The sequence below is a fragment of the Calypte anna genome, chromosome 1 (assembly GCF_003957555.1).
Source record: "Calypte anna isolate BGI_N300 chromosome 1, bCalAnn1_v1.p, whole genome shotgun sequence".
Taxonomy (NCBI): Eukaryota; Metazoa; Chordata; class Aves; order Apodiformes; family Trochilidae; genus Calypte; species Calypte anna.
This window is the reverse complement of record NC_044244.1, coordinates 127961129-127984496: the sequence shown is the minus strand read 5'-3', so window position 1 is coordinate 127984496 and position 23368 is coordinate 127961129. Positions and strand designations below refer to the sequence as shown.

Genomic DNA, 23368 nt, shown 5'->3' with positions numbered 1-23368 from the left:
CATACTATGCCAAATAAACCTAAATGTGACTTTAAAATTAAGACTGTGCTTGTTTTCTATGATTAATAAAAATTTATTAAGAATGCTCTGAAGTATTTGTTGAGACTGAAGTTTGCTTGCTGAGTTAGTGGATAGAGTTTTTAGAATAGTTTTTAACAGTCTTCTTCATACAAACCCAGATAGGGCATTTAAATGTTCTGATTGCTTTAATGTCCTCATGATCTGCAGCCAGGATCTAGTACAGATTTTTTTAGCTCAGTCAGAACTTTCATCTGGAAAGAAGCAGATGGAAGAAAGGGAATGGATCCAAGTTTTTACTCCTTTTTTTTTTTTTCTTTTGGAACAGATGTTGTTTGGATGATCGAGCTACAAGAGCCACAAATCCAACCAAAAAGTGGGTAAAGACATATATACAAACATTTTTTTGTTGTTGATATTTGGTATTCTTAAGTTTGCTATAACCAAAGAATTCAATTTGGTGTATTTTTTTTTAATTTCTCATTCAGTCAAGATTAAAATTATCCGTGACACTGGTACTTTAATAATAGTGAAACAGTACAAGATCAGGAAGTTGGCCAACAAGAAGCAGTCATGGGAAAGGGAATTTTACAAAAAGGAAAGGAAGGTTATACCATATAACTCAGGTTCACAGATTTCAGTTTGAGGAGATAATCTGACTGACAACTGTCAGATGGGATAATAAAAGCATGGAAGAAAAGCATATATGGGATAGGACTTACTGTTAAGAAGTGATAGTTTTGTGATTCTGTATGCTTAGCAAAAGGTAAGGCTATTAAATTAGAATTGCAGGATATGCTGATCTCATTGGGGTGCTCACAATGAAATAATTCTGATTTTATAAGAGATACTTTTATTAATGTCTCTACATCTTAAAAAAGATAATTCAGGACTTCAGTAACAGTTCATTCAAAGAAATCTAAATGTCACATGCTAAATTTTTATTTTTTTTTTAAAACTCACCAGTTAAATTAAATATATGTAAAATATAAAAAGGTTACTAATGACAGCTTATTAAAGCTTGCTCCATGTAGTAACTTCCCTGTTGGAATTCAATAATTATGATCCAAACAGGCACCTGTTTTGCACTTGAAACCTCAGAGTTACTGGTCTAGAGTAACACTTCATGTTATGCTACATAAGCCAAAAGAGGAATTACACAGCAACAAGGAAAGACCAGAAATGAAGCTCAAATTGGATGGAATGGGTTGTTGTTACAGTACAAACACTAATGATGGCAATATTCTATGGGCCTAAAGAATTAACACAATATACACAATATGCAAAACACCTACATTGGAAAAAATACTTACCATTAAAAAAAATTTTTGAGGTATGAACAGGTTACAGTAACAGAAAATAACTGTCTACATAAAAGATGTAAACTTTTGGTGCATTTTCTTTTTAAAATCCAGGAGGGAAAAAAACTGAAAAGAAACTCACCCTGAATACTGAGCAATCTGATTCATTGGTATTTGTCCCTGATGAAAAAACCTTAAACCTAAAACAGCTAAGCACCAGAAATGCCCAGAAATTATATTTGTGAGGAAGATCACAGATAACCAGATGATATTAAAAAAAAAAATTTAGGTCAGAGAAAGCTTCTCATATTATGTGGACATTCTCTTATGACATATGTCATGCTTCTTGTCTTTATGGAGTTTTATATTTTACCAAGATTTTGGAGTATGTTATAGACACTCAGTTAGAAATTTAACTTTTTAAATGTTGAATGCAATAGTTCATTTTATATAACACTCATAAGCTCCACAAAATATAGCTTTCTTTATGTAAAATAAAAGACATTGCTTCCTCCATGTCATACATGTACTTGTTGATTCCACCAAAAACTGTTCACGTCTGTTCTTTTTTTAAGAAATGCTCACCCTTGTCCTGATGAGATACCAGAAACAGGGAGAAGTAAGAACATTTTGTGGAAATTATTGTAGCCAGAGAAATACATTTTAAGTATTTCAATAAATCAAACCTACAATTTCTGTATTTTAAAAATAGATAGCGAAACTCTTTGTAGGGAACTTGGCACAAGAAAAGAGCTCAAGAAAGAGGTAAGAATGGAAAAGCAAGGAGGGCCTACAGAAAGATTCCAAGATTCCGAGGAAGTCATCTAAAGTCATCTTATTCAAATCCCAAGAAGAAAACAAAATTAAAAACCCCAATAAGAAGTACAACACAAGCCCTGAAAACAACTGCAAAAAAACCCACTCCAAAAACATGATACAAAGGAGAATAGATGGGGAAGTACAGGATGAGGAAATGGGTAAACATGTTGATAGCGATAATTGTATCAAAAACAATGTAATGGGATAAAAGCCAATTCAGAACAGATTTCTGGTTAAGATCTACACAGTACATCATTCAAGTGGAAACAGAGCAAGAAGCTTCCAATGCAATTACAATAAATTGTCTAAATAGTTTCATAATATTCCCGGAAAACATGATGTGCAGAGAACAAGGCTAAATTCACTTCGTAAGATGAAAAGATGCTTTAATTTAGCATTTATCACAAGGACAAATCATAAACATTCCAGGCAGCTTTCAAAGGTACTGTGTGCAACACTTAGTGATAAAAGGATTTTTGTGCTTTGATTTTGAGGAAAAGATGGAAAAGAATCATAAACCATAACAAAATTTCATTCTATTTTCCTGCTCTCTAGTCAAATGCATGTTCATAGACATTAATCATATGCTGGTAAACCAAACAGTTCTGGTTTGAAATCCTCCATGGACTTCAGCAGTAATGTTGCCTCCTTTTTAAGATCTGGATTTAATTTTTCATCTGGAATCATAACCACTTGCATTCCTGCTGCCAGGGCTCCTTTAACTCCAAGTGGTGAATCTTCAAACACAAGACACTAAGAAACAAGATGGTGAGAGGAAAAAATTAATTAAAGAATAATTAAAGAATAACTTGTAATATATTTTTTAAAAAAAGAGAATGATCCCACATAAAACTTAGTTGGAAAGCTAAATTCTATTCCTGGCTTTGACATCCCTAATTAGAACAAGGGCAAACCTCTCAATTTGAACATCTGCATGGTAATTAACCTTAAACACATTTCAAGTCAAAAAAACCATCAACATGGATACTTAAATCCTTACAAATGGTTATCCAGATGTTCCTAAGTGCTTTGTTTCATAGGAATGGATTTAAGCACAAGCTTAAAGTTAAGCAAGTGCTTAAATACCTTCCTAAGCAGGAAATTTAACTCTTCAGGACCAACTTTACAACCTGCAAAATGGCAAAAGCAGTGCTGTCAGTTACAGATGTAGTATTTCCCATACACACAAGAGGAGTAAGACTACACTACTTAGGTCAATCTTGGGACTTCGAATGAGTGGAAAGGAAACCAGAGGTCACTTGTCAGAAGAGTGCTGTTAAATTCATGCTCTGTTTGCTTAATTCCTTTAAAGCAATGGTGAGAAAGAAAATCAGCAATTATGTTGGAAGGCTACTTTTAGAGAACAGACAATTTAGTTTGTAAAAATTCCATGTCTTACAATAGTCACAATCATTCAAGATCACAGTTTGGAAGCCAAGTTATTGAAAAGACTCAATACATTATTTATGTTAATTTTGTAATTTAACACCAGAATACTAAATAAAAATAAATTAATTTTTTAAAAAAATCTAGTCTGAACTTTTATATAACACAAGATAATGCTTCTGGCGTTCATTGACAAATGTATATATTGATCCATCTCTTCCTGATATTATCCAGTCTCGAGTTTGAATTTTTGGTCATGGACAACCCAAAGCAACCTTTGGAATCCAATAATAAAAAAATTCTGACCTACATTGACAAGTGGTTTCTTATACTCCTGCAATTCAGATGACATTTATTAGCAATATTATTAGCACTGCTACTACTAAAAATACCAAAATTACTGCCACAAGTAATTTCAGTAATTCGATACAGATGTTGGGATGATTAGTGCAATTTTCTTCACACCCTCGGAAAGTGCACATCTGCCTTATCACAAATATCTGTCTCATGCATTAAGCCCTTCCCTAGTCATTATCGATGTACCAGATCCCTTCCTACATACTCAGAATGGATTTTCTTATCCTTTTTTTCACATCACTATAGACTGGCAATACTGAATGGGATTAGAGTAATGATTTGCTAAACTTTAATTTTTGACTGGGTGCAGATATGGCACACTAGGAGAACATTCAACAGCATACTGTGTCTTTCAGGTTCTCTAGCACACAACTGTTTCCCCAGGGAAGATGCAGGGATGCACAAGATTTGTCTCTTCTCGCTATGCTCTAAGAGAACCAAGTTGCAACCTGCAAAAACTTTATTATGTGCAAAGAAAACATTTTTGCAAATTGTATTAAATGTCTGCCCTATTTAGGCCAATCTATTTATCACAGATTGTGGAAAACGAACCCTTTGTTTCTGGATTTTTTAAAATGTTTATTTTAAAAATACTGATTCTTAGCTGTAAACATGTCAGCAATCACTCAGAGTCTGCCAGGAGAAAGTAAGAGATGCTTTCTACCTTGCATATAATAAAGTAAAAAATTAACTGCTTTTATTAAGTCAGTGGAATCACACCACTTGTTTTGTGCTGATTTCCTTTATGCAGTCACTGAATTCCAGTTTAAAAAATGTAATATTTTCAAATGTGGATCATTATCACTATTACTAACTATAAACATGTAACCAGCTGATCCTGCAAAGCTTGGAACAATTGCTATTGGATCTAAAGTGCAGGTTCTGCCTTTAGCTTTTGTTTTTAACAATACCTCAGTTTGTGACCCTAAGCACTCTGAGGACAGTAAATGAAACCCTGACAGGCTTTGCCTTTTGAAGAGTAAGCTTAAATGTTGCACAGAACAGCATTATCACAGCCTTTCAGAAACCTTTTCAGAACCAGCCCATATTAAAAAATATACTTCATTGCTCTTCCTTGAAAGACCTAATTGACTTCCATGATGTCACTAAGCCTCCTGTATGAGCAGACCTGATGATTATGGAAGGCAATATGCATAATGAAAAGCTTAACTAATTCCCTGGAACTAGAAGCAATTAAAACTCTTAATTACCAAAGAAGCCAGGCAAATGACCCATAATTACAGTGGCTTTAGTGTTACAGGAAATAAGTGTACCAGCTCTTCCTCCAGTCCTTCTTGCTACTGACACTTATTGTCAACAGCACAGCAGCATTTTTAATGGATGAAAGGTTTACAGAGATTCCTACACAAAATGGATTTATTAACTGCCTCACTGAGATGTTATAAACTGTTCACCGTCCTGGCCCACCCACATACTAAATTTAGAGATATGAAAGCAGCCAAGTTCTTCCCCATTTTGCATAAGTATTGCAACATCAGCATCACTCCAACTGAGAGAGAGAGATGAGGTTTATAAAGACTTCAGCTGAAATTCTGGCTGCTTCTCTGCATTATTTCTGAAATTTGTGTCACTGATCAATACTCCAGCTTTTGAGATTGCTCAAAAGGTCATACTTATGCAGGACAGTTTTCACTTCAGAATGAACTAGATTCTTAAAAAAGTAAAGTAGTAAAGCAAATTAATTTATGTGAATCTAGGAAAAGAATGTGAATCTAGAAAAAAAACCCCAATCACTTAACTGAAGGAAGAAATAATAAAATCACTGCAGCACCTCATTACCTCATTTTCCTACATGTAGTTTAAGAATATAAGAACAGTTAATTATATATATTCCATCCAGACATTTACACTATACAAGTTGTAAAGGGCCAGCTGTACATGCCAAAGGCCTAAGAGGGCTATATGTAAGTGTTACTAAGATTTCCAAATCTTTTGTTAACTAAGAAGTCTGGAAGGACAGTTTTGAAGTTAAGATTTGGAAAGCATATGAAGATATGAATATGCACAGGGAGAGCTTACTGAACAGATATCCTTGACAACACACAACACTACTGTAGCAGTTCTAAAACAGAGAGAAAGATGAGACTAAAGATGGTGTAGTATTAACAAATAGAATGCATTTACAAATTAAACATACCATAAACTGTTCTATAAAGAAATAATGAATTTCATTGTCTGTAAATGGGTGAATATAGACCCAAATTGTTTCATATTGTATTAGAAAAATCTTCCATTTTCTGGTTATGGTCTGGTCTGGTTTGAACCTTAATCTCAGTGAGAACATTTGCAGGCACTGGGACTAAACAACACATTTTAGCATTTTTCCTTTGAACTAGTTTTACTGGGAAAAGTATCGAGTATTTAATTCCCTTTGATAAAAAGAGTGAGAAGAAAAACAACTGAGTATTCTTCTTTTTCTTTCTGAAACATTTTCTTTAAATATTATTTTTACATTGCATTCCCCATATACTCCACAGGAAACAACTGCTATTGAATATTGAACGTCAGGTTTTTTGTGTTTTGTTTTTGGGTTTTTTTGTTGTTGTTGTTTTGGTTTTTTTTCTGTCATCCATCACTGTAACATTTACCCTGTGGTCTGTTCAAACTGAAGCCAACACTGGACAAAATATACTTAAAAAACCTATTGAGTCCTATACAGAACTAAGTTAAACCACCCTGTCTAGTAGGAACTACATACAGAATGATTTCCCCACCATGCAAAAAAAGAAGACCATATGGGGGAAAAAGTGCAGAATAAAAGCAAAAAAGGGAAAACAGTGGAATTTTGAACCTTAAAATCACAGGTTCAAAAGGGCTGGTAAGACTTCTGAGAGTTTAGTAGAAGATAATTGTATTTTTCTGTCTTAAATGACACAGAACCATTTAGTATCTCAGTGTGATACATTATGTTTGGACTTCTTATAGATTGCATATTATATTTGTATAAATTCTTTATTCATTATTGACTTGTCTCCTACATGATCAAATGAACTGGTCAAAAGCAAGATGTGTTACCTCTAACATTTGCACTCTGAAAACATTTGATAACCTTATACATTAATTTACATATACATGCACAATGCAGTCACCTATAAGCATTCCAGTATCTTAAAGGGGCCTACAAGAAAGCTGGTGAGGGAGTCTTCAGGATCTTGGGTAGTGATAGGACTAGGGGGAATAGAGGTTGGTAAATTCAAATTAGTCATTAGAAAAAAGTTCTTTGCCATGAGGGTGGTAAGACATTGGAAGCTCCATCCTGGGAAGTTTTTAAGGCCAGGCTGGATGAGGCTTTGAGCAACCTGATCTAGTGGGAGGTGTCCTTGCCTGTGGAAGGCAGATTGGAACTAGATGGTCCCTTCCAACCCTGAAAGTTCTATAATTCTGTGATTTAAGGTCTAATTCAAATTCCATCATGTTACTAAAAAAATACCCAATGATTTCAACAGGCATAAAATTGAGCCCCAAAACAGGCTGCAGTATGAAATCAACCAAGTACAACCAGATCATTATGATTTCAGAATGATGTTGTTCATCCCTGTGAACCAGAAGGTGGTCAGGAGTCATTTCTACAGGTAACTTGTTGACTGTCCACTTCCAAAAGTAGTTTTACTTTTTTCATTGTGAAAAACTAGCTTATGTTCTGTGGTCATAATTCAAAATTAAGCCATAACAAAGAAATAATTTATCAGTCTGAAAGTTACTACTACTGAAATTGTGATTTTTGATTTGTTAAAGAATTTATGTCTTTCTCCTTACTGACTCTTCTTTCAGATTTTCAAAATCATTCCACTACTGACTACTGTTACTAGAGTGAGTAACCCAAGAATTTTCAAGAACCATACTATAATTAAGGATACCACTCAGACCTACCCACATCCCTTATGAAATGATGAGATTAAAGAACAATAGAACATTAGGGGCTGGGAGGGGCCCTGAAAGATTGAGTCCACCTGCCCTGTCAGAGCAGGATCAACTAGTGCAGGACACACAGGAACACGTCCAGGCAGGTTCTGAATGTTTCCAGAGAAGGAAATGCCACAACTTCACTGGGCAGCCTGTTCCAGTGTTCTACCATCCCCACAGTGAAAAAGCTTTTCCTTATGTTTACACAGATCCTCCTATGTTCCAGCTTGCACACATTGCCCCTTGTCCTATCACTGGACATCACTGAGATGAGCCTGGCTCCATCCTCCTGGCACTTGCCCTTTACCTATTTATAAACATTAAAGACATCACCCCTCAGTCTCCTCTTCTCCAAGCTCAACAGCTTGCTCTATCAATATATATATATATCAATATCAATATCTTGCTCTTCTCCAAGCTCTATGCTGGACTATTTCAAGCATTTCCCAGTCCTTCTGGAACTGAGGGGCCCAGAACTGGACACAATACCCCAAATGCAGCCCCGCCAGGGCAGAGCAAAGGGGGAGGAGAACCTCTCTCAGCCTACTAACCACCATCTTATAATGTACCCCAGGATGCCATTGGCCTTCTTGGCCCCAAGGGCACATTGCTGGCTCATAGTGATACCCCCAGGTTCCTTTTCTCTACCCTGCCCTCTAGCAGCTCAGTCCCCAACCTATACTGGTTGATGGGGTTGTTTCCTAGATGTAAGACTTTACACTTGCCCTTGTATTTCATCAAATTTCTCCTCACTCAACCCTTTAGCCTTTCTGTTTATCATTTGTGGGAAGCATCGGAAATTCACAAAAAGGAAAAGGAAACACCAGCAACTTCACAGTAATAACACAGATGCTGGGCTGATTTTTTGTTAACCAGTGTATTCTTTTTTCCTATGCTTTGATACATGAAGTATCTAGGGAAAAATGAAAAATGTATTTCTGGGTGACCCATTTACCGCCAGAGTTACTTAAACATTATTGAACAAAAGCATTTTAAGCAGCTGCAGTATTTGGCCTCCAACTGTGTTAAGTCTCTAAAGAATAAACAAAAAACTCCCAATGAAATAACTTAATTAATAACAATTAATAACTTAATAACTTAATATTAATTAATATTTTTGGACTTAGACTATTCACAGAGATAGTCAGGAAAAGTAGCACTAACAACAAAAAATTACACGTGTTTTTTTAATGTTAAAGACATATGTCAAGTAGACTATTTAAGGATAAAAATCATATTAAATTTGCTGTTTGGGAAAGTCATGTAGCTTACAGCCCCACAAGTTAGTTTTATTAAGGAGAATTAGGAGTAAGCCAACATATTTTAAAATGCTGTAGCAAGTTAACAAACAAGATGGAAACTTATAAAGAAATTAATTAAGCATCAGAGTACCAGAATACTACCACCCACCATGCTTTATGATTCAATTATTCATATTAAGAACTATTTGGGAATTGTATGCACATACACTTTTTAATTCAGATTTTTATTAATTCACTACTAGCAGTATGTTGCAGACCACTACAAGTATCAAGTATCAGAAGACTTTTAAACTAAAACCAAAAAATCACAAGCATAATTTTTAAAAAAAAGTGTAAAGAAAGGAAGTGTGCCACTCCTGCAAATAATTACACCACTTCTTGCATAAATGCCACTTTACATTTTAGCTTACACCAGCAGCTACTCTCTCACAAACCAGCTCACGGGATGTTACCTTATGGTGGGCTAGAAAGAGTGAAATGGTTAGGATGGGGAAGGAGGAGGAGAGATTTCAAGTTTCTTGCTTGTTTTCAAGACTCAATCAAGTGAAAGAAAGTGCTTCTGTGAGTGACAGCTGGAGCCAGACACAGCGGCTCTGTGAGGCAGGGAGAAGGTCACATTTACATGCGGGGTTACTCTGATCATTCCGGATGGCTGGAGCACTCTTTTCACAGAGGACTGTGTGTTTAGAGGACAGCACACTGGGAACTTTGTATGGCAACTTGTGTTACAGGCCTCAAGAAATTCCCAGGCGTTTCTGAAACAGTGTCCAATTATCCCAGCAGCAGAAATCTAACTCAATCAACTGCAGCTTGGATTAGCCATAGTAGGGTATTGTTCTTTGACGGAGAACACAAGGCAAATGCCCAAGATGCTCTCTACTGAGCCTACTCAGACTGCGTAAAATGCTGGGGTTTTATGCCACTTATCTCTGAAAGTGGCCTAAAAAGGAATTTTGTGCAATAAAATAGTTAATTTGTGCTGCCTTTCCATCCACACAGAAGTCCCCTTACCAGCAAGAACACATCAAACCACTGAGTTTCTTGATGTTCAACACACAACACGTTCCAGTAAGTGCACCTTGCATGCAGAGCTCTTACACCTTGCATGCAGAGCTCTTGATTACTACAGGTAATTAACAAAATTTTCTACTTAATGCATGTCCAGCGAGACCTGGCTGCTTAGGTCCTAGACCAGGTGAGCTTCGAGTATCTTCAAGGATGCAGATTACACATACCTCCAGGACAACCTGTTCCCATATTTCACCACCCCTGTGGTTAAAGTGTTTTTTGAACATCTCACAGGAAAGTGCACTCCAGCTTGTGCCTGTTGCCTATTGAATGATCACTCTGCACCTCAGAGAAGAGGCTGGCTCCATCTCCTGAGCAAGCACATCAGATACAAACCAGGTACACCTAAAGGAGAAGCTGTTTTGATGAATACAAATTCAAAGTCTCAGACAGAAACTTGAAGTAGGTATCAAAAATATTTCCTAAATAAATGCAACATCCTGTCTGCCACAGGGAACAGTCTACAAAGGTTGCAGTGCAGCACAGCAGGCAGGTACTTGGCCTATTTCGTGTAACTGCACATCACCACTTGCCAATAAGCAACCCAGCAGGTGCTGCAGAAGGCAGATGATCCTGATAGAGCAATCCAATTTTTTTTCTAGTACCATAATTTTTGACAATAGTTTCTTTTGGTTCTATAATGTCTCAATGACAAGTGTTCTTTTCCCATATAAAAAGGCCAGTCTGCATATCAAAATGTACTTAAATCTGATCTAATCATCTTAATTATTTTATAATCTTTGACAGAAGTGTTAATAACAACCTACATATGGTTCAGACATAATTTGCTAATTTCTTTAGTAAAGAAAGAAAGGGTGAGAAAAGGCATTCACCTTTAAACCAGTTTTCACGAGGAGGGAAAAAAGTAATGGAAAAGGTCTTTTTTTTTTCTATTCAGTACAAGCTTCTCATTGAACCTTATAGGTCAGTGTCACTGCTCTGGATTGACTTGGTGAGATGTAGCTGTGTACACTTTAACTCTTCATGACCAGGAGGAAAAGGGGTTTTCTTTCAAACTTCAAATAACTTAAAGTTATGTTTTATAGAACATAAGATTACTAGCAAAAAGCTCCAAGTACATAGCCATAAACTAGCACCTTTAAGTAAAACAAATAAAACTCTAATAAAATTCTTATTAAATTTACATATTTCAACTATAGGAAACAAATACGTATATTAAAAATGGCAGCTCTCTGTTCTCAATATAGATTTTCTAAGAGGAAGGTGGACAATGAGTGCAAAACTAAGTTGGAAAAATATTAAATTTTAACCCTCATAAGAGGGTTAAAGAAACAGAAGAGCCAAAGAAGAGGAATAAACCTAAGATAACACCAATAAGAACTATCAGAATCTGACATACACTATTTTGAAAAATGCAATAAACTAATAAAGAAACAGAAAATATAGAGAAGAAAATAGAGAAGAAAATAATAAAGAAACAGAAATTTGTAAAGCTTCGTATTTTGAAACACAGTTGTCTAATGGGCTTGACCCTGGGTCATTTTGGGGGATGTCTGCTAAAACAGAATTACTTGGTGGTTTTTTTTGCACTCACTGATACTGAAAGTACTATTTCCACTAAAATATGAACTTGTAAAATAGCAATTACTATTAATAATTATTATTATAAAATTAGTCTCTAGCATGTATGCAAGGATAATTTACACTCCTATTTAATGTATTTCCCTAATATACCATTAGATTCCATGTACATGTTTAAGATAAAAGCAAAAGTGAACAGTATAAACACTTTTCTCTTAATCAGACTCTTAACCTGTTCCTAGGAGGTAGTTTCAAAAGCAGCTGAGCCAAACTAATGGTTTGCTTCCAACGAAAGGTTATTCTTTCTTTCTTTAATTTCCTGTATGATTCAAATTTGTCTCCTAGCCATGGGCATTGTGTTTGTGGGCTCTTCTGTGAATCAGCTCTGTACCCTCAAATAAAACTATTCCCCTATTAGGCTCATAAACTGGAGCACAACCACATAACAGCTGGGAGCAAGCAGGAAGACTCAAGAGGGGTTTGTCTCTTCAAACTACAGCTTTATTCCTGGCATGCCTTGCATTTGCCTAAAGCAGATTGTATGTGTAAAATCCCAAAATGTCTGTGCAAAGCTTTGCAGAATCTGCTCTTCCAAGACAAGCCCAACTGTGGGCATGGGATTACGGTTATGAATGTTGCAATTCCAATTTTTTTTTAATAAACACAATATTTCTACACATAATACAACCCTTTAAAATTATTTCTTAAGAGAAATAATTAATTCAATGGAGAGTAGATTACTAATCCTCAATGACGTATTAAGTTAAACAAGATTTACTAGATCAATAAAATTATTATTGGTTAAAAAAAAGTATTAAGAGGAAAGCTAAAAAAAAGAAAAATAGCAAAATTTATTGAACAGTTGATTAGAGAAGTAATCTCACATTAATCTCTAGCTTGTTGTTATTAGCTTGCTTTGTTTATTTCAGGGAAATAATAATTACCCAGGTATTTCAAGCTATGAAAAATGTAAGATGGAAATCCAGTTAATATCTAAGCAGCTTTATGTAAATCAACCATTCAAACAGTCTGCTACTCTGAAAAATTTCTTTCCAGTGTAGACTCCAAGCACAAATATTTCTATATGAACATTAATACATTCTTGAAATGGATTCACATCTAGAAAGTTATTTAAGTCTTACTTTCCTGTTGCAATGTATTTCAAAACACTTCTGTGCAAATTCCCCTATTAATATCATCTAGCTATCTAAAATACTGCATGGAAACAATTTTACTTTAAAATGCATTGATGTCCCACAGTTATCAAGCTGTGCCTATTTTTTGATTACGCCAGTTCGAGAATGCTACTAGTAGCCTAACCCAGAGGCTTTCAGTTTTTGTATTGACTCAAGCATGCAGAATAACAGGTCATTTTCAGTGAGAGGAAGATGTAAGTGAACTGTTTTAGTACTGTAACCAGCAGTGTCCCCCAGGGGTCAATACTTGATCCAGTCTTGTTCAACATAATCATCAACGAGGGGACAGAGTGTATCCTCAGCAAGTTCACTGATGATACAAAACTGGGAGATGTGGCTGGCACTCCATAGGGTGTCACTGCCATCCAGTGTGACCTGGACAGGCTGGAGAGCTGGGCAGAGAAGAGCCCAATGAGCTTCAGCAAGGGCAAGTGTAGGGTCCAGCACCTGGGGAGGAAGAATTAGGGTGGACCTGCTGAAAAATAGTTCTGAGGACAAGGATCCTGATATACATCACATTACCCATGAGCTAGCCGTGTGCCCTTGTTGCCAGGAAGGCCAATGGAATCCTAGGTTGCATAAAGAGTGTGGCCAGCAGCAGGTCAAGGGTGGGCATCCTCCCCCTCTACTCTGCCCTAGTGAGGCCACAGCTGGAATACTGCATCCAGTTCTGGGCTCCCCAGTTCAAGAGAGACAGGAAACTACTGGAGAGTCCAGTGGAGGGCAACAAAGTTGACTGGGGATTGGAGCATCTCTCTTATGAGGGAAGGCTGAGAGAGCTGGGATTCTTTAGCCTGGAGAATAGAAGGCTGAGGGGAGATCTTGTCAGTGTATACAAGTAGCTAAGGGGTGGATGCAAGGAAGATGGAGCCAGACTCTTCTCAGTACTTCTCAGTGACAGGACAAGGAGCAACAGGCACAAGCTGGAACATAGGAAGTTTGATATGAATATGAGAAAAAACTTCTTTACTATGAGGGTGACAAGGGACAGGAACAGGTTGACCAGGAAGACTTGCCTGGATGCAGTTCTGGATAATGTTGCTCTAGGTGATCCTGTTTTAGTGGGAGAGCTGGACTAGATGATCCCTAGAAGTCCCTTCCAACTATGACAACTCTGATTTCAGATTAAACAATAAACAAAATTAGGAAAACATGCTTATTTAACTCTGCAGATGTATGCATGTGTATAAATACAAGGTGTATATACAGTCTCTATACAGTCTCTTCCTCTGAGGCCTAAGGCTTATTCAGTTTAATATATATTTGATTAGCAACTAACACAGCCATGACACTGGCTTAACACTTACATTAGTCTGGAAATATTAGCCATGGTATTAGACACTACTGATTGCACTTGTCATAACTTATGCCACAAGTAACTTCTTTTGGGTACATAGTTCTTCAAAGTTTATCATTATCTGAGTTCTAATCAGCTTTTTCATAATATAATTTTTATTTAAAGAAACCTCTGATCTGTATATTTCAATCAGAAATAATGTCCAGATGTCAACAGGGTGTATAGCTGACAGATTGCAAACTAGCTTAAAAGGAGAACTACCACCCATCTGCCTGTAAATTGACTTCTTATGGACAAAGTCCTCAAAACACTGCAACAGGCCATATGCTTAAGTGAAAGCATATTGTTTGCTCATCCAAAACAATAATTATTTTATAAAGAAGTAAGAATTACAACCTACCTAATGAATCCACCATTCTGAAGCGTCCTACATTTTCTGACCTTCATCAGTTTGAGGGAGCCTTTGGAAAATGGATGGGGGTTGATTTCTCCGGGGATCTGTTTCTCTGTGACTGTTGGAATTGTTACTCTAATGCTCACTGCAGTGTTACTGTGCTACTGTGCTACAGGCTGCAGATGACCCCACACAATATGCATACACACACAGAAAGTAACCAAATACTACAGAAATATCACATGGTCTCACAAAATCACAGGATGACTGAGATTGGAAAAGACCTCCAGAGGTCACCTGGTCCATCCTCCAGCTGAAGCAGGGCCACCTACCAGCCAGCTGCCCAGGACCATGTCCAGACAATGGTTGAGTATCTACAAGGAGGCAGACTCCACTACCTCTCTGGGCAACCTGTAACAGTGCTGGGTCATCCTGACAGTAGAGGAGCATTTCCTGATGTTCAGACAGCATCTCCTGTCTTTCAGTTTGCGTCCACTACTGCTGGTGCTGTCAGTGGGCACCACTGAAGAGCCTGGCTCCGTCTCCTTTACACCCTAGCTTCAGGTATTTATATACACACTGATGATATCCCATCTGAGCCTTCTCTTCTCCAGGCTCAACAGTCTCAGCTCTCAGAGCCCTTCCTCTTATGAGATGCTCCAGTCTCTTAATTAGGTCTGTGGTCCTCCTTTGTACTTCCTCCAGTAGCTCCATATGACTCTGCACTGAGGAGCCCAGAACCAAACACAGTACTTCAGGTATGGCCTCGCCAGTGATGAGCAGAGGGGGGAGGATCACCTTCCTCAGTCTGCTGTCAATAGTCCTCCTCATCAGCTGCCTTAGCAGCAATGGCACAACTTGGTGTCCACCAGCCACCACAGTTATTTTTCTTCCATACTTCCATACCTCAGAGTATGGAGTCAAACATCTTTTCTTCCTGTTAAGAAGTTTGCAGACACACTCACTGGTGCAGAGACAGATGGCACTGTAATGGAACTTCTAAATTTAAAAGTTTGAATGACAAATGTGCAAAAAAACCCCAACGAAACATATTGCTAAGTGACCATTAGAGAATCTATGATAAGCATAAAAAACCACTCCATTAGGGAGTGTCTCCTCACATAAAAACAGTACTTCACAGTTAAGTCAAAGGCAAAATGACTTTTCTACATATGTTTGTACTCACAGCCACCTGAATGAGAGTTAATGGGCTCATGACACCCTTTGAGAAAGAACCTAAGTTGCTGCTGTCCAAAAACAGACCACCTCTCTTCTCTTCTTTTTAAAAGAAAATTATTTGTATTTTTGCATTATTAAGATTACCATGTAATACTGCAAATAGTGATCTTACATTGCTGTAACCATCATAATACATGACCTGAAAGAAAACACCTCTAGTTCAGCAACACAATCAGTTCAGAAATAGGCACCGCCACAGGTACTGCCAAGAATCTGGATAAATTGACTGGCAGTTGAGTGCTATGAGGAGCATTTTGCTGATAATTTGGAAGCTTCAGCTCCCAGTATATAAGTATTCCCTGGGGAAATCAAATTACAGGAGGTATTTCAAGGTGACAAAGTATCACTGCCACACAATCCACTGAGAGATATGTTCTGCTGTAGCTGCCAAAAAATCCCCCAAACCAAACAAAGAATTTAAAAAAGGAGGACAGGTGGTCAGGTGAAGAAGCAACAGATAGTCTCAAACACCATGATTCCATGGTTCATGATACAGGAAATAACACAAGTAATTTTTTCTCTCTTTTTTCTGATTAGAATTCACAATTTTTTCTGTTGTATTTTTAAACTTTGATAACTGATCTCAACTCCTAGTGAGATACAGATTAAAATTCATTATTAAATAGAGCAAATTTATAAATCAGATGGCAAATCTTTCTAAAGATCGAGGACTTAAATTTCTTATCTTTACATGAAGATTGACTTGAGGGTATATGGTTGGGTTTGCAGGTCTCAAAGGTGTTAACTAAACACATCTGCTTTGTACTGTTCAAATGTTTGTAAGTTCTAATCTTAGCAAGGAAAACAATGTGAGAAAAGACACAAAAACTTCCATTTTCACCATTGATTATGTATCTACAGATAAAACACTTTAATACTTTCAAAGCCATAGAGAACAGTCTCGTCATTGACAACTAAAGTAGCGATTCAACAAGGAGTTCTACAGAGTATCAAGAGATAAAGGGTTAAACCCAGTAAGGAACAGTTGATTTAGAACTACTTTTAACCACAATCTAAACCAAATAAAGTTTTAACATTATTAGTAAAAGAAATAGGAAGAAAAACTTAAAAAACCAAGTGAAAATTGTGATTTTGAGCTTCTTCAGAGTACCAGCACCTTACATCTACATGGGATAGCAAAAATGCTGCTTATGATATTCCAAATGCTTTTCTCAATCAGATGTTCTTGTGCTCAGCACTGGCAGTGCTGCAGGCTGCCAGACAAGGTTCTTCACTCCCACGTGTTCTCCTACTTCCCTATCAACTAAAAATGTTTTTCTCTCTGCTTTGCATGCCTTCCTAAATATCCTCCTCGAAGAAGAGAGACACAGCTTAGGTAGATGGCTTTTAATGAATATGAATCTTTTCTTCCAAATTGTGTGCAGTTATTGAAACGTCACATTATTAACAAACCCAAATAGTATCTGTGGAGCATTAGCACTTAAGAGCTGGCAAGTAAGGTTCTACAGAGGGTCAACATTTTCCTATCTAGAAATATATATATGCATACAGACACACATGCTAGTTTATGTGATGGAAGTATTTGTCCTTACACACAGGAAGCAGCACAGCAGGAGCAACAAGGGCAGATGGGGGAGCCTGAGTTGCACCCTGCTCAGATGCTCCCAGGGCCACCCCAGAAGCCTACTAGCAGCTCATCCTTGTGCTGCCTGATGGATCAGGAGGCCCAGGGGCAGAGGCAGCTCCAGCAGCCCTTGGAGGCCAGTGAAGCCTGGTTCCAGCCACTCCTGGTTCCACAGGGCCCGCAGGGCACAGCTGAACCCATCTGAATGCATGAGCACCAGAGGCTTCACAAGTCCAGTCACTCTGTGGGAATAGGGACAAAAAGGTCTGGGGGGGGGGGTGGTGTGAAGAGGGATCATCAGTCCATATACACAGACTGTCCTGTCTCGTCTAATTAAACTCCATTTCTGATGGTCTTCCAGAGCAAGGACTCACCATTGTGCATGCACGTGTGTGTGGAGCTCTCAGTGTGTGCCCCGAGTGCAGCACCAGCAGCAAGGGTGGGTGTTCAAGTGAGTGTGCAAGCACTACTGAAGGGTGCACTGGACTTGCTGACCAGCAGGTGAAGTGGCCTGGGAGCCAGGCAAGAGCACAGGTGGCACTGGCTCTTGGAGGGAGAGGGTAGGCACAGGTATCCCTGGTCAGCTGCTGTATAAACAGGTGGCATCTGAGGGTGCCTAAGAGACATGTCTGAGTGTGGATGAGACCCTCTGTGGGAGGCAATGGGGGTGAGTACAAGGATTCAGAACCACCAGATGGGCCATGTCTAAGTCTTCCACTGTGTGGGTGGGATGAAGCGGGGGGGAATGGAGAAGGGGTGTGGAGGGCTAAGAGTGGGGCTATGGCCTTGGGGGCTTATGCCTCCAGGTGTCAACAACTGGGCAGACTGGGATCTAGGGAAGGATGAGTGCCTAAATCTGCTGAAGGAATCTTCATTGCACATATCTATATATTTTACTCTAATAGGCCTTTATTCTGATCAGCAAGATATATAGTTTAAAATATGTATCTGTATATATCTGTACAAATATAACTCTGTATTTAGAACTGCATGCATTTCTAAAGCTAACATCAAATGCAGTGAAATGTGAAATATAGTATTTCAGGAATTGCTGGGGAGAAAAAGATGACTTCCATGACATTCTATCAGGATTGAACCAATCCCCTAGAATGAGGATTTGGCAGGAACTAAACTATTCAATATAAAAGCACCATGAGGACAGAATGAAACATGTTTTGGAAAGGCACTAATAAATTGATTAAGCAAAATAAGCCCACACCTCCATGTGACACTGCTGATACATACTACAGTATCTTCAACATAACTGGAGTATGTATCTGAAACAGTACGGTTTACCACTAATATTTAAACCCAGTTTCCTGGGTACAACTTCTTTTCTCCAATTGCTTCCACCCCAGAAACTGTTGCTGAATCTGAAGAATGCATACAGGAAAAATTGACAGATTTTTGTTTTAATTCGTTGCAGTGTCCTTCTGCATTCTACTAAAAATCTGTTTCTAAACAACTAACAAGTATTTTTTCCATTTTTAAAGTTTATTGTGACATCAATAGCCAAGCCCTAAATAATTTTACAATACTGCTTCCCAAACCTTTTATTAGAAGATATCCTGGTCAACTGCTGTTGCAGTTGGAATAAATAATTATCTTGCATGTCTGTGCATGAAAGTGACAAAACAGATGAAGCCACAAGATCAATGTAGGTGTAGGTTTAAAAATAGATTTAAATTCTTTAAAATTCATAAGCTAAAGCTAATGAAGTCAACAGAAGGTTTGGTACTGCACTGTTTGTACCACGACTGTGTACTTGTTGAAAAACCATGGCATTTTAAACTTTTTGTCAATTAAGGTGATATTTTTTTTCTTTGCTGTCCACAAAAAAACCCAAACAACTAGAAAAAATAAACAAAAAAACCCCACAACTGTGAAGAAGGCCCACAAATAAAGGCATTTGCAAATCAAATGAAGAGAATAGCACTGATCCCTTTGCTGTACTTATAAAGAAATGCAAAAAGGTGGTTGGTTGGTTTGTTTTTGTCAGGCAATACAAGCTTTTAATATCTCTGGTCATTCAGACCTTTGACTGAGATTTATTAACCTGTCAAACAAAAGCAATTTTACAACATAGACAATTGCAGTTCATTTTAGAACATTTATTGCTCTGTAAACAGAAAATCCACATTCTCCTTAAAACAATGTGTCCCTTTTCTTCTCTCTGAAGTAAGAAGGAAAGCATGGTAAAGAAGGAAATTCTAAGTTAAAAAGAAAGAAGTATTCACTAACTTATTTATAGAAAAATATAACAAGCATAAAAAATCAGAAATTAAAACAGACTTCTACAGTAAATCCAGGAGATGATATAGAGCATTCCCCACATTTGAGCAACATGGATGAGAGGGGAAGGGGAAATAAAACTGCTCAGTTTTGTGTTATGCACTTCCCAGCCATGAGTTATGGCTAAAAGCAGTGTCAGTTTTCTATATGCTCTTCACATCTTTAAACACAGAACAAAACAACAGCTCCAAGAAATCTAAATACTTGTTGGAGGCTATCTGGCTTATAACTTAAGATAACAGTATCCACTGAGAGGAAATTTGTCTATAAAACTCTGTTACTAATTTGCATCATAATTCTCAATTATGCAAGGATTATGTTTGAAAAGTTCATTAGTAATTTAAAATTAGGAAAGGAGAAAATAAAAGGACAATTATAAACTTCAGGAAGTCCAGACGAGAAGGCTATTAAGATGGTTGGGTTTGTAGCAACTTGCCTGCAAGGCAATGCCGAAAGAGAGCTTGCCTTGTTCAGCCCAGAAAAGACTTCAGGAGGGCCAAAATTCTCTTTCTTTGCATGCTATCCTGTGTGCCATGTTCCAGGCGGCATTTCCCCTCAATCCAAAATGGGATCTGGCTCTGATTCGGCTTTGATTTATGAGTCTCATGGCTGGATGATGCCCTTTGATGGCCCTCCTGAGACAGCTCTGGCAGGGCCTAGATGGGACTAGACTCACTCCAAGCCCTTAATTTGGGCTCCCATCTGCCTTCAGCACTCTGTGCTCCCCTGGCCTTGTGAAGATGAGCCTGTGATGGGCTGATTGCTCCTGTGCTGGGCCTGGGAGGGGATGGGCAGGAGGGATCCCCCACCTGCTGTTGCCTCGCTTGAGCTCCTTTGTGGGTGTGCAGAGAAGTTTGTACCACACACCCTAACTGTCCTGTGAGGATTTTTCTTACGATACATCCAATTCTATGCAAGTTTATGCATTGCATGCTGCTTGATTTCTAACATGCACAACCAGGAATACAACTGGTTTCTTTCACAGGTCTTTATAGCTAGGGTCTGGCATACCATACACTGTGCTAAATATAGAAATCAACAGGAGAAAAAGAGATGCTCAAATCAGACATCCCAATTTTTCTTTCTTCTTGATGCTGCTGTTATTCCAATGTTCAGTCTGATCCTAAAGCAATACAGCACAGCATGTCACAAGCATTATTATGTCTTTATACTGTAGAGTAACTGAAATCCTTTTATTAAAATGCAGCATTCTGTGATGGATTTCTTCATCCTTGAACTGACATTGAGCCTGAAGCTCTTACTAGTAATCACTTTACACAAAGTCAGATCACATACTCAACTCAGAGAATCTATGAACTCAATTCACAGATTTTAAAAAATTGTGTGAAAGCTGGTGAAACTGTATCACTCCTCCAAAGAATGGATACACTTCAAAATTGCTGACAGAAACTACACTGAAGGCCTTTTCTCAATAATTGGCATATGAAACATTTTATTCATTAACTTCATATTATTAAACTCAGTTCCCAAAAACATCAGAAAATAAGAAGAAAGCTATTTCACTGAATATTGATGATCTTAAAGAAATTTAAGGCTGTCACGTACTGACACCACAGCTATAAAGAAGATCTGTAAATAATAAGATACCAGTGTAAGTCTTCTACCAGTCTACTCAACCATCATCTTTCACGTATACTTGCTCTTCAACTGATTAGGACAATAATAAGAAAAATCAAGTGACAGGAGAAAGCGACAGTAATAAATTGTCCTCATGCCTCAGAGTTACTAGTTAATCCAAAACAGAACACGAAAAGACATCAGTGTCTCTAAAGAAAACCTCTTTACTTTCTGAGACATGCCAAAGCACACATTTACAGCTGACTCCATTATCTGCATGAGACTTTAAATGTAGATATATAGCATCCTAAATGTTTGAAGAGTTTTTGCTGTAATGTTAGCTCTGTCACATCATCTACAAATCCTCCTGAGACAGAATGCTTAGCCTCAAAAAAGTAAATGCTTCTACTATTGCAATATATACATCATTAACTTATCTACTGTTCCCTGACTCTGCATCTACACTCCCTAAAAAATGTTTGGGAAAGTTTTAAGGAGAAATGGGCTACTAGACACTATGAAGTCTTCATAATTTATAATGAAGCTATATAGATTACTTAATGCAGTCACAAATTCAAGTTTTCATTTTCACTTTTAAGGCTCTATATTATCTTACCCACAGTTACTGTGTCTTGCTTTTATTTCCTTCTACTCCCTAGACATCTTCTATCCTTTCACTTAATTGCCTTCTTTATCTCTTTCTCCCACTTTCAGCTCTATGTCTTATATCATGCTGACCTCTGTGCTTTGTACAATCTCCATACTTACACTTTTCACCCTTCTTCAGAAGTACCTTAAAAACACACTCTTTCAAGAATCATTGGTACATTCTTTGCTTCCTCCTCTTCTTACTGCTGAGCTACTGGCTGAAAATTGTCTTGCTTAAATGACTTTTGCTCCTTGCTGGACCAGGGTAGCAGAAAACACAACCGAAAGCTAATGCAGAGCTAGATGATTCACTTCTTCATTCTATAAGAAATTACCTCTCTCAACTCTAATATTGAGAAAAATTGAGGGATTTCTTTGTTATCTAAAGTAGGAACTTGGAACCACGTACACTAGAAAAATCACAACATTTATCAAATAAATGCCAATCTATAGCTACATCTATACTTTGTTTAGTCTTAGATGTTTATATTTATTTCATAGTTTATATATATTTCATAGTTACGAGTTTTCCAGAGCAGGCTCCATGACTGCCATGCAGTGTACATGGATTTCAAGCTCTTTTCCTCTCAGGGTTTAGTGTGTACTTAAATATAAATATGATGTCCACAGTGCCTCCATCCACAGAGCAGCCATAGCACAAAAAACATCAGGAAACCCAGGATCATTCCCAGGTCTCAGAATGGTCACAGTATGGTAGAATCATAGCATTATTCCTGATTCCTAGAGCACCTGACTGCAAGACTGCCAGCTTCCCAAACTTCAAACACTTGCTCAACACAATAAACTCTTCATGGAAGTTATCATATGACCACTGTACTAGGTATTACTATAATTAGAAAATATTATCTTCTGAGGAGAATATTAAAATAATTGCAAACCCTTTTTGCTGAAGTTTAAGAAAAAAAAAAATCTCATTGAAAATTTTCTGCCTGAGAAGCTCACAACTGAAAGCAGTACTCAAAGGCTGCATCACAGCTAATCTTAAAACTGAAATGCATTCTACCTAAGAGAAATGATCATTTTTTGTGGAATAAAAGGTTCCATTGGTATTCTGTTAGGATAGCTGCATTATTGAAAGTGGAAAGCAGCAAGATAATTTACACACTATTATGTTTTTTGCTCATAGCACTTTTTTGAATCAGTAATATTTCAAGTCTGGAATAGCTCTGAAGCTCAGACAACAGGCTGCAACCTCTAATATTTCCACTCTCCAGTCTGAAGTTGCAGGATGCAATAATGTTAATTATTGAAATGTAATGTCAATTACTTCGTATCTTCCTCACTTGTAGCAAACAAAAAAGCTGGAGTTCAAAGCAGTTAAAAGGTAAGATATTCAGAATATACACAAAAGATCTAGAGACTTAGTTGTTCCAGGTAGCCATCAGCATTGAGAACTAAAACAAATACTGTGAAACGGTTACTAAAGAAGTTTTTAAATATT

The 23368-nt window shown here is 37.5% G+C and overlaps 1 protein-coding gene across 1 annotated transcript in view; it reads right to left on the bottom strand.

Moving 5' to 3' along the window:
- Positions 1-2507: 2507 nt before the first annotated feature.
- The window catches only part of PUDP (pseudouridine 5'-phosphatase), a 64860-nt gene continuing 43999 nt past the window's right edge, over positions 2508-23368 (bottom strand). The window contains exon 4 of the mRNA XM_030447516.1: positions 2508-2891. Coding sequence (XP_030303376.1) covers positions 2715-2891 — 177 coding nt within the window. The 3' untranslated portion in view covers positions 2508-2714. The remainder of the gene's footprint in view (positions 2892-23368) is intronic.